Here is a 15,668-nt window from a genome sequence, read left to right on the forward strand (position 1 = left end):
TTTATATGACCTTGATTTTTCAAAAATTATTTTTGGCTGAGCCATCATTCCACATTTTGGAGTTGTCTGTCTCAGTGAACACAGACATGGGTTGCTAATTGTACTTTATGTATAGAATACCCTACACAAACATTGATAGGAACACAGGCATTTCATGTGGTAATACCTTCCTGTCATGCAATTAACCTCATGCCAGGATGGATCTGGGCCTGGGTCTTGCCCTTAAGACTTTTCTGGTCTCCTAATTATCATAGCAGGATGGACACTCCTGATGAGGGGAACCTCCAAGCTCAGTGGGAGCCCAACATGGAAGAGCATCACCTGGCCCTAGCAGCTTATTCATGGTGTTGTTAGTTTTAGATCAGTCTTAATTTAACTTGGAGTTTCACCACCTTGGAATTATTTGAGGCCAGATAATTAATTCTTTGTTGCAGATGGCTATTCTGTGCATTGTGGAATGTTTAGCAGCATCTCTGAACTCTACCCATTAGATGCCTGTAGCACTCTCTAACCATGAAACTCTGACAACCAAAAATGTCTGCAGACATTGCCAGATGTTTTTTGGGGGAGGGGCAAAATTTATGGGGCTCATTTCCATTAACCCCCAAAACCCAAACTAACTTGACTTCGTAACCAATAACAATCCCTTCTCTTTGGGATTGTTTCCTAACTGCCCCTTTGAGACTACATGCCCACTCTGGGCTTCCAAAAGAATCTATCCTGGGCAAGGGAGAGTCTTATATTGTGACCAACTGTGTCTGCCCCACCCCAGTTGGAGTATGAACCCTTGAGGGCAGGGCCTTGATTAGCCATCTTGGCATCCTTGTGCCTCACACAGGGCCTGGCTGCCTGGCAAGTGACGGTGGCTATGTGTTGACTGAACAATTATTGAACCCTTTACCAGTAGGTGTTCTGTGATTGTTTTGCGTTTGTTCAAGATTCCTCTCAGGTAGACAAGATCAGAGCCCAGTATGGAGATGGGATGCGGGGAGCTCTGTCCTTTCACTGGCCCCACCTGACAAGTTTGGCTGGCTGGCTGGACTGGGAAGAGGAATGTTGCCAAGGAGAGGGAAAATCTCAGTGAACCAATGTAAATAGTAAATATTTTCAGGGGTTCAGGAAAGGGCTTGAATTAAAAATACTTTCTGATTTTATGATGTTTTTCACCTCCAGAACAAGAACGCTTTCTGCTCAGCCATGCCTGTGTGTCCGTGCCTTAGTCCACCCCACGGGCAGCGGCGGCGGCGGTGACAACAGCAGGACCTACCTTTGGAGATCGGCTGCCTCAGGGGTTGATGGCTGGCATGTCACAGAGACCACCCAGCATGTACTGGTGTGTAGGGCCAGAGGGGTCAGCCGTGTGTCCGGAACGCGCCATGGAGACGCACAACGGTAAGGGCAGGGGCTCGCCATGCCTGCATGGGCACAACCTGCCATGCTTGTCCTGCAGGGAGTCTGGGCTGCGTAAGAACGAGGATTTTCCACCAAAGGAAATTAAATGCCAATTATTTGGTGCTTTTTCATAAAATATATCTTGAGATTCTCACTTACATTCTAAAAATTGAGGGGCCATGTACAAAATTTATTGTGGACTCACAGTAAGAATTAGGACATTACTTCATATTCGTTAAAGGACTTCTTTTAATGGGGACTGGGTTTTGCTTTTGTATTGTAAAAATGATGCATGTTTATTACAGAAAAATTGAGAAAAGAATAAAAGAGAAAGTTGAAAAAAAATCACCCAGGGTTCCACTACCTCAAACACAACCACAGTTCACATCTTGGCATGTTCTCATCTAGCTTGCTTTTCTGTGATGAAGGGACTTTGTTTTAACTTTATTCTACTTATAAGGTGCATATAATTTTGCATCCTGCTTTTTTCTCCTAACCTTCTATCAGTGACATTCACCTAGGTCATGTGATAAGTGAAACATGTTCTATGGTTGCACTATATGAAATGATTGACCTTATTCTCCTCTTGGACACTTGGGTGTCTTCTGGTTGTCCACACTTACCAAAAGCATTTCATTCCCATCTTTTCATACATAGTTTCAAGATTATTTCTATAGTGTAGATTTACAGAAGTCAGATTATTGGGCTTGAACATTTTTTAGCCTCTTTGCACATATTGCTAGATTTTCCACTTGAGTTGCATCACTTTTAACACCAGTAGAATAACACTGATGTTGTTAACAATAAATATTTGTTAATCCCTTAGTACATCCTAGGTACTGGGTTCAGTGCTTTATGAAATAATCTCATATAATCCTCACAAGAACCTGTGAAAATAGTACTTTTATCCCTATTTTATAGCCAAGAAACATGAGGGTGCGAGAGGTCTAAAAACTTGCTCAAGGTCAACAGCTCATAAATCGCAGAACTGCCACCTGAGCCCTGTCGTAACCCTAGAACTCTCATTCTTAAATTCTAGGCCGTCCTGCGGGGGTTGAGAGGCCCCCGTGTTGAGTGTGAGAGGGCCAAGTGTTCTTACTATGGTAACGATGGGGCATCGTACCCGGCGCAGTGGACACTTTGTTCAGTTTCTCGAACGTTGTTTCTCCATCTAAAATGTCTAGCAGCTAACAAGGGTGATGTTTCTGGAAGGTTTCTTTTCACATAAACCAAATTACGAAATGGGAGAAGAATTTGCTTCTTGACATTGCCCAGTACTAAATGTTTCCAGAGTGTTCATTCAATGTGCATCTTTTTAAATTTTATTTTTCTGTTTTTCAGACATCTGTCTTTTTTTAGTTGCTTTGTTAGTGTGAGGTCAAGGTGACATGGGCAGTAGAATGCGGCACCTGAGTTTGGGGCAGTGCGTCCACCTCTCCAGAGCCCTGGCGGCTCCATCATTCCACCTGCTGCTCCTCTCAGCAGTCCTGGGGGGTGAGGGCGGGGGTGGGATCCTTCTGGGGCTTGCTGGGGAGGTCGTTGTGTCATCTGAAAGAGCCCCACAGAATCACTGGGGAGCTTCCCAAACTGCCAGTGCACCGCCCAGACCCACTGGAGCAGCGTCTTAGGGCAGGGGGCAGGCGTGGGCATTTTTCACATGTTCTGCTGTGATTCTGTCGTGCAGCTGGGGTGGAGAATCGGCCATTCCGAATGGTTTGAGTCGCACAGAGCGCTACTTCTCAAATTGTAGTGCACACCCAACTCCCCTGGGGAACCTGGTGAGATGCAGACTGTCATTCAGTGGGTCTGGGGCATGGGGAGTGTGCGTTTATAACGGGCTCCAGGCCATGCTGATGAGTGGCAAGGCTAAAATGATGCTTTCCAAGGTCCCCAAGTATCCCTCGTTGATTCATACAGGTCCCAGGGACCAGGCCACAGTGAGCCCTGGGCAAACCTAGCCCCACCTCTGGGCTAGGGGTAGGACGGATAACCTAAAGATGTTCATGTGTACTGAGAGGCCACAGCGTTGACACTCCTCAGCCCCTGTTTTGTTTTGTTTTCCTTAAAGGTCTGTGTCTGAGCTTTGTACTGTTCCTTAGGAGGGTCCCTGTCCCTGACAGCTGTGATCAGGCAGAAAGTGGAGGCTGGCCCAGGGGCCGCTTCTCCCCAGTGGAATTCCAGGACTCCCCACAATCCCCATTTTGGATAACCCTAAGGACACATGCAGCCTCCCCTGGGTACTGGGCCAGGTGGTTGGGGTTGGGACAGGGCAGGAAGGTGACACCCTGTGAGCCCCTGAGGGTGAGGAGGTGTTTGTGCAGGGAACACACACAGAAACCACAGAGTTGAAGTAGATGAGCAGAAAAGTGGCCTGAAATTCTTTGGAAAATTCTGGCCTGTGGTTCAAAATTAAGGAGATTATATGCTAGGGAATTATAAAAACAATGAAATCCTCATAAGAAATATTACGAAAAAGCTACTATTTTATGCCCATACTCTGAGAATTTAAAGGTCCCACAGGGGCTAAGAGCAGAGCTGAGCCTGTGAGCCCCACCCAGACCTAACTAACAGAATTTATTATACAGTAATATATAATAATTCCAGGGATTAAAGCCTAGAACACCCCCGCTGCAGAGCCCAATTTTAAAACGTTGCATGTTGGATTTCATTTTCACAGAATGTAAATCTGTATACACCAAGGCCACAGCCAGGGGGCAAGTGACACTCAAAGGGTACCAGGTAGTCACATCTGTGTGTTGGGATTACAGACACTGTTGCTTTGCTTATCTATGGTGTTTATGTTTTCTACGATGAATTTACGTTAGTTTTTCTTGTTTTCCATTTCTTTTGCAATAATAAAAATAACATTGCAAGTTATTTTTTTAAATTGCTATTTCTTTAAACACTGCTGTGATTAAGATCTAACCGGCATACCTCCTGCGCTCACATCCAAGGTCAAATTTGCTTCTGCTGGCCTCTTCCCCCCTTAATGTCTTTCTGGAACAAATGAAGGAATACTGGACTCCACACCCCTGCAGCTGAGCCCCCTGCAGGGCTCACCCTCCATTGAGTCTGTTCTAAGAGGATGGGCTGGATTTGTTCCAGTCCACCTTCTCCCAGATCTCCTGGGATCATGGGGAGACCTCCCCACTCAAATCCAGCAGCCTCACCTCAGGGAAGACTGTCCCAGACCCAATTCCCAGCTCTGGCTGAGAAAAGTTGGCTGCCAGAAGGAAAAGCAAGGACACTCAAATTATGTAGGGACAGCTCTCTCATCCTTTAAAAATGTCTGGAAGATAACACGTTTGAAAATGATAAAGCTCTTATCGTACTTCCAAGTGTGGTTTCAAACAGGACCTAAACAATTAACAAGATACATTTTTTACTTCTGAGTTTTGGGGTCATGGTATTTTGTACTTTTTATTTGTGTGCCAGGTGTGCTCTTTCACACCCCCTACCTATTTTGACTCCCCTGGCCTCAGCTCATGTTTGTTTAGAACTAGGGTCAACCCTTTCAGAGCCCCTGGATGTGGGAGAGCTTCACCCAGCTGCAGCCGTGTGGCGCTGGGGTCTGCTGTGTGTCCCAGGAAGGTGTGTGACAACCTTCCCCTCGTTAGCACTGTCCGCAGTCGGCTGCCGGCAGTGCAGGAGGAATGTTTAGAGAACTTCAATGAGTTTAGAGTTTGTGAGTGGATAGCACCAGCTTCAGTGAGGTATGTGACCTGGGCTGCAGGGCGAACTACTTTGACAAACATGTCATGACACCAGCCAGAGTGGAAAAACCTGCCCTGCCGGCTGAAGTGAGCCACCCTGGAAGGTAGAGAAGTGAGGAAACTTCCAGATAATTCGGGCTGAGAACACTTGGTGAGACTCTTCTGCATGGTGGAGGGGGGCGGGGGCGTGGGCGGACGTCATCCCGGCGGTGGCTCCCCCCAGCTCTCTGCGAGTAGTCGTCACTTTGGCCCTGAAAACCCTGACACAGCCGCACGCCTCTCAGCACTGCCCACCACCGGCCCAGCATGGACCGACGGAGGAGAAGGAACATTCCGGAGGGTCTTCAAATCCCAGGTTGTTTCGTGGCTGCTTCCAATGTGTTTTTTTCTTTTTCCTCCTTTGGCTTTTTCAAATCTGTATCAAAAAATATAACTTCTTTTTTTTTTTTTTAAATATAGCTTCTTAATATAAGAGCCAAGTGGTTGCTCAAGTGGGGGCGCTCTGCCTTCCAGAAATAGAAATAGGAAATAGACTGAATTGGGAAGCGCCTCTAGGGTGGTAGCGAACCTGCTTGTGGCGCTGCTGTAGGCAGTTCTAAAGGGACAAATCCCCATTGAGGCACCAGCCCACATCTTCAACCTGTTGCTCCTGCTGGTGTCCTACTGGCCCCTGCTGGGCTGCATGGGAGGCAGGAGAGGAGGGGCAGACAGGGGACAGGCTCTGCTGGGAAGGAGCCTCCAGCCTGGGCACAGGAGCACGCTGGGCCCCTCCAGGGAGCGTAGGCCGTGTCCAGTAAGGAGTCCCTTATTGAGTGAGGCGAAGGAAAGGGAGGCCCAGATGGAGGGAGAAGTGACCGTGGGCATCCATGCGTGTAGGTGGCAGTTAACACAGCCGGGCTTCACGCCTGCAGAGCGGAGCCCACCTGCAAAAGCTCTGGGCCTGATGAGGCTTCGAACATTAACCTTAATCTGAGACTTAGATTGTTTCTTAGTTATTTGTCCAGAATATGCTTGCTTCCTTCTGGCAATGGGGAGCTGACTACCTATCAGAAGATGCCAGCCTTTCTGTGGACAGCTCTGTTATAAGTGTATGCTGTGGGAATCTGTCCTGCTCTCATTGTGTCTAGCTCTACCCATTTAGCCCTGTCAGAATCCCTTAACCCCTTTCTTGGAGAAACTACAAGCAGAGGCCTTGCCCTCCCTGCGGGTTCCTTTTTAGGCTGAGGAAGCCATCCCATGACCTTCACTCATGCCACTGTATATCACTTGAGTATTTTTGCACCTTAGTCTATGGACTAATCATTAGGCCGTGGCCGCCTGGGTCCAGGGGAAGAGTTACCCCTACCTGTTCCCACAGCCCCGCCATGAACAGCACTCAGGAGTCCCCCCACTCACTTGCCCCAGTCCAGGTGGCCCAAGCCTGAAGGTGGTAGATCCCCCAGGGCCTCAGACCCTCCCTCCCTGCCCCACCACCACCTGCCCCACCACCCCTACCCCACACTTGCTCCTGACTCAGCTCCTGTTATGTGGAGTGGGCAGGGCGGCCCCACCCGGTGACCTCTGTACTTGCTGGGGAACAGCCAGGCCCGCCTGGCGAGCACTCAGCAGCCAAGAGAGAAGTTTTTCTTGCCAGCCGTCCGCCCTGGCCCCCACGAAGAGATCAGTGGTCTGTGAGCAGGGAGATGCCCACACGGACATCTCCAGGCCTCTGTGCAGACGGACAAGGATTTCCACCCACCTGTCTGGATTCTTGATCCGTGTGAGCCAGACCTTGAAGGAGCAATCATTAGGGATTTTTATGAAATTCTTTATTTCTCTGGGAATGGACTTCTCCCCACACCAAAACTGTAAGTCTAAACTCGAGGGTACGAATTTTACATACATTTTCGGGGACCCGGATAAACGAAAACAGACAGCTGCCAGTATTCCCTGGAAGTCCCAAGTCTCAGTGCCTTCACCATCCAAGCCACCCCTGTGTTCAGTTTGTCCAGATTCCACTTAACCACCTTGCTATGTACTGGGTGACATTTGTCGTAAAGAAGAAAAGAGAGAAAAACCAAAAAACAGAAACATGTATCTCAAGCAATAGAATCCTTCCTGCGCTTGTAACCCTGACGCTGTAGAAGGAATTACGCATTAGTCAGCAATTGTACTTTCACGGTACAGAACTTTTTAGGATCGCAGTTCCTTTTGCTAATTGTTGTTAGGGTTGTGTCTAGAGACTTCTTCTCATTCTCCATTCATTGCCCAGCACCCAGGAGCCAGGGCATGGTGCCAAGCGTTGGCTTAAAATCACCTACCTGGTCATTTCAGGAAAACCAAGAATAAATATAATTTATGTGGCACTTTGAACTTTTCAGAGACTTAGAGATATTTAAAGGCATAGAAAAGTTGTATTCTTTCATCTTAACTATAGAACTTTGTGACATTGCAAATTTGAGGTTAGAATTTGCATACAAGAGGACAAGAATGGTGCTCTAAAGTTCCTGTTAGTAGCTCATTTTGGACTTGAGATGGCCTTGCGAACGCGGAGAGACCGGCGGGTGGTCACAGGTGGTCTGCACACGTGGGGGTGAGAGGTGGAGGACTCTGCCTGGCTCTGCTGGTGGGGCTGCGTGTGGGGGGGCCAGGGGAGGGCCCCTCTGGCCATTCTGCCCCCACCCCAGCTGCCAGGCTCAAACGGCTCCAATGGGCAGTTACCCCCGTCTCTCTGCAAACATCACCAGCACCTCTGGGCTCAAAAATAAAAAGCAAGCAAACAGCCCCTGCCTGACATGGGCAAGGAGCATTGTCCTAGTGCCTGACTCCTCCCTGAAAGTTAAGAAAATAGTTATTTGTATGTGATTCCACACATTCTCATAGTGGAGCGAAGTGATGCAGAGAACACCACATTTTCCATGGCGCCTTTCCGTTGCGTCCGTGGGTGATCACTGTGGGCTGAGTGTGTTTCCTTCCTAACTTCTTCCTTAGCACACGCACACACGCACACACACAATCCTTTGTGCATACGTCTCTGCTTTTCCATGCACGATACTCAATCATACGCATTGCTGTGCAGCTTTTTCCCTTTGAGTTATGTCTTGGAGTTTTCTCCAGGTGCACCGCATTCAATAGCATGTATACAGCCATGTTCAATCGATCCTCAGTTATAATGCCTTTAGCTTCTTCTTCATTTTGCTTATTATTATAAGGGTTGAATCTTACTGCATATGCCCCAGCAGAATTACAGGATCACAGAATAAGCACATTCAAAATGATCAAAGGAACACACAGCCCTGGTTAAAGAGGCCAGTCACACAGAAGAGGCCACAATATAGGAAAAGCAACAGAGCCCTTGCCCCAGTGTCAGCTCCCAAAGGGTCTTTATTTCCTGTTTCTGGTTTTAGTTCTTCAGGTAATTATCATTTCTCTATGCAAAGAAGATGCTTGCCCCTCTCTCTTGTTGATTCATTGAGAGAGTCTGTTGCCTTCCCGCTGTGATAGATGAATATTTCCTGCACGTTCACACCCCATCTCCCTGCCGTCCCTCAGCATTTAGTTCTGTAAGAGCTGACTCATCTCCAGGTCGCATTTGTAGCTTGAAATGGGATGTTCCCCTCGCTAAGACTGGTGCCTGGAGACTTGGCATTTCCCTTACTCTGTGGGCGCTGCCCACTCCCTGCTGCCGCCATCTGCCTCCTGCTCCCCACCCGGAACTCCCGCCTCGAGCCCTCACTTCACTGGAGCACATCAGTGAGAAAATTCCAAAGAAGGGGCTTATGGGAGACACAGGCAAGCGACTCCAAATTCCTCAAAACGTCCTCCTTTTGTGCTACCCTGCAATCTCACCTGGAATTCCTCTGCCTTCAGAACCTGGAAGAACCCACTCGCTTGTCCTCCGATGTGGTGTGATTCTTACTGCTCTGTGGGTGACCTGGCTTTTTGTCTCTGGGAGCTTTTAGGGTCTTCTCTGTGTGCTTGGTCTTCTGAAATTTCATAAGGAAAGACCTGGGTGAGGGTCCTTTGTCATGCATGCTGCTTGGCACTAGGTAGACCAAGCATGCATCCCTTTGGGGCCTGGAAAATTCCTTGTATTTTCTTTGGTAATATTTTTCTTCTCTGCTTTTTCTCCCGTTTTGCTTTGTTTGTTTTTCTGGAACTCCTATTAGTTAAGATACATGTTGCTTAACTTTTCTCTCATATTTTCCAACTTTTCTTCTTTTTCTTAATGTTTGAAAGATCTCCTTGACTTTATCTTCTAATCCCTCTGTTGAATGTTTTATTTGGGCACTCAATTTTAATTTCCAAAAAGCTCTTTCCTGTTCTTGGCTGTTTCTTTTCATAGCATTCTGCTCCTGTGTTATGTATGCAGTGTGTTCTTGAATTCCCCAGGGGATCCTAATTGGCATTTATTTTATTGTATTTCAATGTCAATCTTCTCAATTAATTTTATCTTTATTTCTTTTTTAAAACTTCAAGTTTGCTTGCTAAAATCAACATTTTTACAGTGAATTCCAGGTAGTTCTAAGTTCTATAATTCTATAGTTCAAAGAATTATTAGGGAAATTTGCAATTAGCTGACTTTCTAGGCAAAGTGTGTCTATGAGTTATATGGAAAGCAACTTTCTATGATGCTAAAAGAAGTCAGCAAAAACACTGCCAGAAAAATAGTGTTTTCATTGGCACTGATTTTTGAAGTTCCTTTTAATGACCTGCATTATCTACATTTTTCTAAGGCCTGGCTTTTTGTGTGTCTTTATTAATTCAGCATTATTATTTGAACCATTATCACATACCTGTTTATGGTGGACACTGTTCTGGATGCTGAGCCTGTAGCAGGAGTGTGCCCTCTGCTCTCATGGGGCTTCAAATTATAGCAGGAAAAATAGAGAGCAAAGAGCAGGAAGAAAACCAGTGATGCTTGATGAAGACAGCAATAGAGCAAGATCATTTATGGAAGAGACACCCCATGGCCATTTTTAATTGTATTGGATAAGATGCTGACGTTGAATCTCAGATATGCTTGGCTGACCAGGAAGGAGCCACGGGAAGGCTAGAAAGAAGAGGGTTTTGTTTTTGTTTTTTAACATATTGAAAACAACATAGAATGATATGCCCAGCCCTCCTTCCTGTGCTCATTCATGCATTCCACACTATGTCAGAGCTTGCTACAGACAGGGCCCTGGGAAACTGGGAAAATGTCCTTATAATGCATATTTTCCCAGGGGAAACACAATAAATAAACATGCACTCTACTGTCAGGAGGAAAAAGGGCTATGAAGAAAGTCAACCAGCGTGCAGAGATGGAGCGTGACAGATATAGGGCGCTATTTTGGATCAGAGATCAGGGAAGGTGTCCCGGGAGAGGTGGCATTTAACCAAAATTAAGTGAATGGAATCAGGAGGTCAGTCCTATAAAGAGTGGGGGGAAATGGTGCTCCCAGAAAGGCACCAGCAAGTGCAAAAGCCGGGCAGTGGGAATGAGCTCGGCATGTTTGAGTAACAGCAAGATGGCCTGTGCGGTTGGAGCAGAGGGAGAGGAGCACCACAGAGGGCCGGAGAGGTGAGCCTTTGTGGCAGGCTGCGGCAGGGGCACAGATTTTGTTTGGACACTGATGGAAGCACCCAAGGAGCAGCATGATCTTATTTAGGGAGTTAGAGGGCTGTTACAGGGCCCTGGAGAGCAGGCACCAGGCATAGCCCAAGGCGATAGGTTCCCTAGTACTTTTTGAAGACAACCAATGAAGGATTTTTTTTTCTTAGTATCATGAACTCACGGATTTCTACTTATTTGATTCTTGATGCTATAGTTAAACTGTTCCTTTTTTGCCAGTGGGCCCCTTTGGGTTGGTTCCTCGATCTTTTGGTCTGACCCCAGGGGTCTTTGATAACATCCTTGCTTTCTGATGTGACAAGACATCCTGGCATAGGTTGTTCATTTCTTGTCCCAGACGTGCACTCTCTCATTTTTCCAAGGATCCCTGCTTCCTTTGGCGGTATCATGATTTTTAGTTCTCTATAATCTATAATTTTATCTCCTCACTCCAGATATTGCTTGTATAGTCTTGTATGCACAGGTATACTCTCTGTCTCTTTCATTTTTTTGTTGATTGGTCTTTCCATAAGATTGTTTATTTCACTTGGTTTTTTTTTCTTCTTTTTTCTAAATTTATTCCTCTTCTCCCTTTTCAACTTCTTGACTAGTATCCTGTCACTTCTGAGGATTCATCTTTTCTCCACTTGAGAATTATTCTTATTTGAGTATATACTTCTGGAATTATTATACACATTTTGAAAAACTTCAAGAAGTATCTTCTATGTTTCCTACTTTTTTATTCTCTACTTCCAGCCTCTCTGTCTGTTGGTGCTGCATCTTCCACGTGATCTTCCAGATTACTGATTTGTCCTTCAGCAGTGTCTGTTCTGTTCTGCAGCCCACCTGCTATGTCTTATAGTTCAATTAGTTTTAATTTCTGAGATTTTTAGTTGGTTCTTATTTATGGATGCTGTGTCCTTGTCTCTCCGAGATGTCAGTAATATTTGTTCTGAGTTCATTCTTGCTCTGGTAATATTGGTTCTGAGTAGAGATGGGCCCCTGAGAGGCTGGAAAGCTGGAGCCTGAGATTCCACTTAGGGAAACTCAGGCACAGCCTTGGTCTTTTCCTCCGGGATGAGGATGGCTATTGCTGATACCAAGTTTTATTGTGAACCAGGAGAGCCCAAAACTCCCTTATCCCAGTGACTGGGTTATTTGTGTAGGTTTTCTGCTGGAGCAGTAATGTAAGGGTGCAGCAAGATCAGGCAAGACCCAGCCTTGCACAGACATTGTCACCATCAGCTGTTCACCTCCCCTTGGGGACTTTGAGGCCCAAGGAAAGAGCAGTAAGATAAGACACATCTTCTGCCCTGGGTGATCATAATGCTTCCGATGAGACTGTGTTCTTGGCCACATAAACAGGGAACTCAATTATCTATATTTTCTGGGTATATGTGTATGGGGTGGGGGTGTCTCTTCCCACCAATCTGTAGCCTGCCTTGTATGCTGGTCCGTTAGTGGAGTTCGTTGCTTCTCCTTTGTGGTGTTGATCTTCCTCAAATGTTTTTGGGTTCCTGGTTGGAGGTTGATCTCTGTGTTTGGGATTCCCCGTAGCTGTTTGTGAACACAGCATTTGTCACTGTAGCCTGCAGAGAGGAGGGCAGAGAGACTGCAGCTGACAGCCTTGGGGTTACTCAGAGCGTGTCCTCAAACTCCTGGTTCAAATGATCCTCCTGCCTCAGCCTTCTGAGTAGCTGGGACTATAGGTATGCACCACCACACCCAGCTAATTTTTAAATTTTTTATAGAGATGGAGTCTCGCTATGTTGCCCAGGCTGGTCTCAAACTCCTGGCCACGAGCAATCCTCCCATCTCGACCTCCAAAAGTGCTGGGACAGCATGCCCAGCCTCTTCTAGTATAATTTTACTCTCTTTGTTTTACTCCAATGGGGTACAACAGCTTGATAAATCATTGTTTTCTGCCCTCTCTTGTAAAAAACCAACTTAGCGGAGGCAGTAAAGCCTAGTGATTTGGAGCAGAAATTCTGCAGCCAGGCTACTTGGGTGCAAATCTGGACTCCCCCGTGGTCAATTCACTTAATCTCTGGGGACCTCATTTCTTCATCTGTAAATGGGGATAATTTTACCTTATGGGATTAAATAAATTAACTGTTTCATGTAGAGGTGGGAACCTGTGGTCTTGGGGCCACATGTGGCCTTCTGAATCCCTGAGTGCAGCCTTTTGACTGAATCCAAATTTTACAGAACAACTCCTTTTAATAAACGGATTTGTTCTGTGAAGTTTGGATTTGGTCGAGGGCTGCACTTGGGGATCTGGAGGGCCACATGTGGCCTTGAGGCTGCAGGTTTCCCACCCCTGCCAGTGTTGTTATTGCCATATGATTTCTACAAATTTAAATAAATAAACAGTAGCTTTAGGAAATTACAAAGATAAGCTATCAGAAGCTTCTTTTACTGAATTGAATCTTAGACAATGTCCCTTTTCTCTTGGTTGTTTTTTTTTTTTTTTTTTAGCTAAAAATAAACTTAGTTCCTCCCCCAGTTCTTGGCCCTTTTGTGATCATTCCTTTGCAAGTGATCGCATCTTTTCAACGTTCAGCCTCAAGCTGCCCATAGTGAGTGCCTGGAACGCAGGTCGAAGAGTCTTGAAGGGAGGCAATCAGTCAGGTTTCAGTGGACAAGAGGCCTCTCGGTGAGGCCCAGACATTCTTGGAATGTTTGTGGTTACTGAGGAACCATGGAGCTCCTCGCTTTAATAATCAGAATATCATTTATTAAAAAAAAATAAAAAAACAGACCTGTTGTTGTCCAGCCAGGGAAGGGAAGAAGTTTGTGCTAGATGCAAGCAGGCTTTTCCCCACGGAAGAAAAATAGCTGTGAACGTGACAGCTGCAGGTCAGCCTTGGTCCAGATCAGCCACACGCCGAGAACCCGGCTGCAGAGGAGCGCAGCTCCCAGGGTGTGTTCACTGTGGCACAGACATCTTCTCAGAGTTTGTGTCTGGGTCAGAGGGGCGGGAAGGCAGGCGTTCACTGCTGTTAAGCATTGTCTGTTACGAGGATGGGTTTGCATCATCAGCTTTAACCTTTCGGAGGCCACAGTGTAATCCCCCTCCGGGCTCGCCTCAAATCCACGCGTGAAATACATCAGCCTACAACTCGGGCAGCGCCAGAGGACCTCTGATCCTGGCTTTGTTTGTTTCCATTTTGTGTGCTTGCTTTTGGTTTTGGAAGGCAGATGGCAGCCCCAGTATGGAGGCGAATCAGCTGGAGTCAATTTTTGTTGTTTGAACTTGAGGGTGTGTATCTCTGCCTGAAGACACGCAGAGGAAAAAGAGCAAATGACCTCATCTTTTTCTTTCCTTGCCAATATCTTAAAACTTTGGTTGTTTGAAAATGTAATATAGTCCTATGGTTCAAAAATCATAAGGATCAATCTACAATTCTTAGATACTTGCATTCTTCCAGAAATTTTTTATATGTAAACAAGCAAAACAAATATAGATTCTCATTTTTCCCCTCTTTCACACAAAACGTAGCTGATCACAGTGTTCTGTACCTTGCCTATTTCTTTCACACATTCGCACTGAAAGGATGTCATCAGCATTGTTTTGGACAACTGCATAGTATTCAGTGGTGTGGGTGCACCTCAGGTTATGTTTTAATAATTAATAATTAATGAGCAGTCTCCTTAAATGGGCATTTGGACTATTCCTGATGTTTGCTATAACAAACAATGCTAGATGTCGTTTCACATGTACATAAGCATATCTATATAATACATTTCCAAAGTGATAGGTCAAAGGACATATGCTTCTAAACTCTGACAGATGTTGCTATATTGCCCTTTAGAAGAGAGTTTCCTCGTTACTCCCAGGAATGTGTGTACTTGCCTGTTTCAACAGAGGCCTGACAAGTGTTTGTTACCAAGTGTCTGCTTTTTCCTAATCTGATATGTGAAAAACGATGTCTCAGTGTAGTTTTCATATGCATTTCTCTTATGATAAGTAAGAGCTGGTTATAGATACTTTTTTAAAAACTTCTCTTCCTATCCTTTGCTAATCCATTTTGAGGAACTCTTTGGTCTTTCCTTGTCAGTTTCTAGGTGCTCTTAGTGTTGGTATTGTATCTAGTGGTTGTTAACACATAATTAAAAGATGCCCTATCAAGATCCACTTTAGAACACAGAAAACTGAAATGAAAACTCTGAATGTTCTGGTTTTTTAACTGTTCCTTATTAAATGAATATGTTAAATATAAAATACCTAGGGAAAATAACGATACATATCTGAAGAAAACTTTAAACTCTGCACATAAAGAATATTTGAGGAAATAAAATGACATATCATCTTCTTGTATAGGAAGACTTAATATTGTAAATACGTCAGTTTTCCACAAGTTGATTTTATAATTCAAGCAATCGGAATTAACAGGATTTCTTTTTGGAACATGAAAAAAGTATAATAAATTTTACCTAGAAAAATAAAGCTATTGGAAAAAACAGGAAAATTCAAGTGGGGAGAGGGAGGGGTGAAGGGAGGAGGGGAGGTTGGTTTTATCATATGCTGGAATTTATTACAATGCTACAGTAATGCCTGGGATTGGAGACTAGAGAGGGAAGGAAACAGTGTCATCTTGAAAATAGGCCAAAACACACATCGATTTTGCTTTGCTATTTAGAATTTCAAGTTAGTCCGGAAAAGAAGGTTTATTTGGTAATAGCATAGGGATAGCATATTGCTTTCTCACTTCCACACAAAAATCAATGTCAGATGGATCAAATATTTAAACATAAAAATTAACACCATTAAAGGTCTAGGAAAATGATTAAACTAGAACAGTTTTGGAATAAAGAAGGACTTTTTTTCTAAGCACAGCACAAACCTAGACATCATAAAAGAGAAGATTAATGAACGTGACTACACACCAATTAGAACTACTCTGTAGCAAAGCCCCTCTCAAGTGCCAGTCAACAAACAGGTGAAAGCTATTTTCAACATAAACCACAAAGAGCTAAATTCCTTCATC

The 15,668-nt window shown here is 45.1% G+C and overlaps 1 protein-coding gene across 1 annotated transcript in view; it reads left to right on the forward strand.

Annotated features, from left to right (window-relative positions):
• The first annotated feature begins 1,173 nt into the window (after positions 1-1,173).
• The window catches only part of LRRK1 (leucine-rich repeat kinase 1), a 126,301-nt gene continuing 111,806 nt past the window's right edge, over positions 1,174-15,668 (forward strand). The window contains exon 1 of the mRNA XM_012642723.1: positions 1,174-1,392. Coding sequence (XP_012498177.1) covers positions 1,296-1,392 — 97 coding nt within the window. The 5' untranslated portion in view covers positions 1,174-1,295. The remainder of the gene's footprint in view (positions 1,393-15,668) is intronic.

The sequence above is a fragment of the Propithecus coquereli genome, unplaced genomic scaffold (genome assembly GCF_000956105.1).
Source record: "Propithecus coquereli isolate 6110/MARCELLA unplaced genomic scaffold, Pcoq_1.0 Scaffold184, whole genome shotgun sequence".
Classification (NCBI taxonomy): domain Eukaryota; kingdom Metazoa; phylum Chordata; class Mammalia; order Primates; family Indriidae; genus Propithecus; species Propithecus coquereli.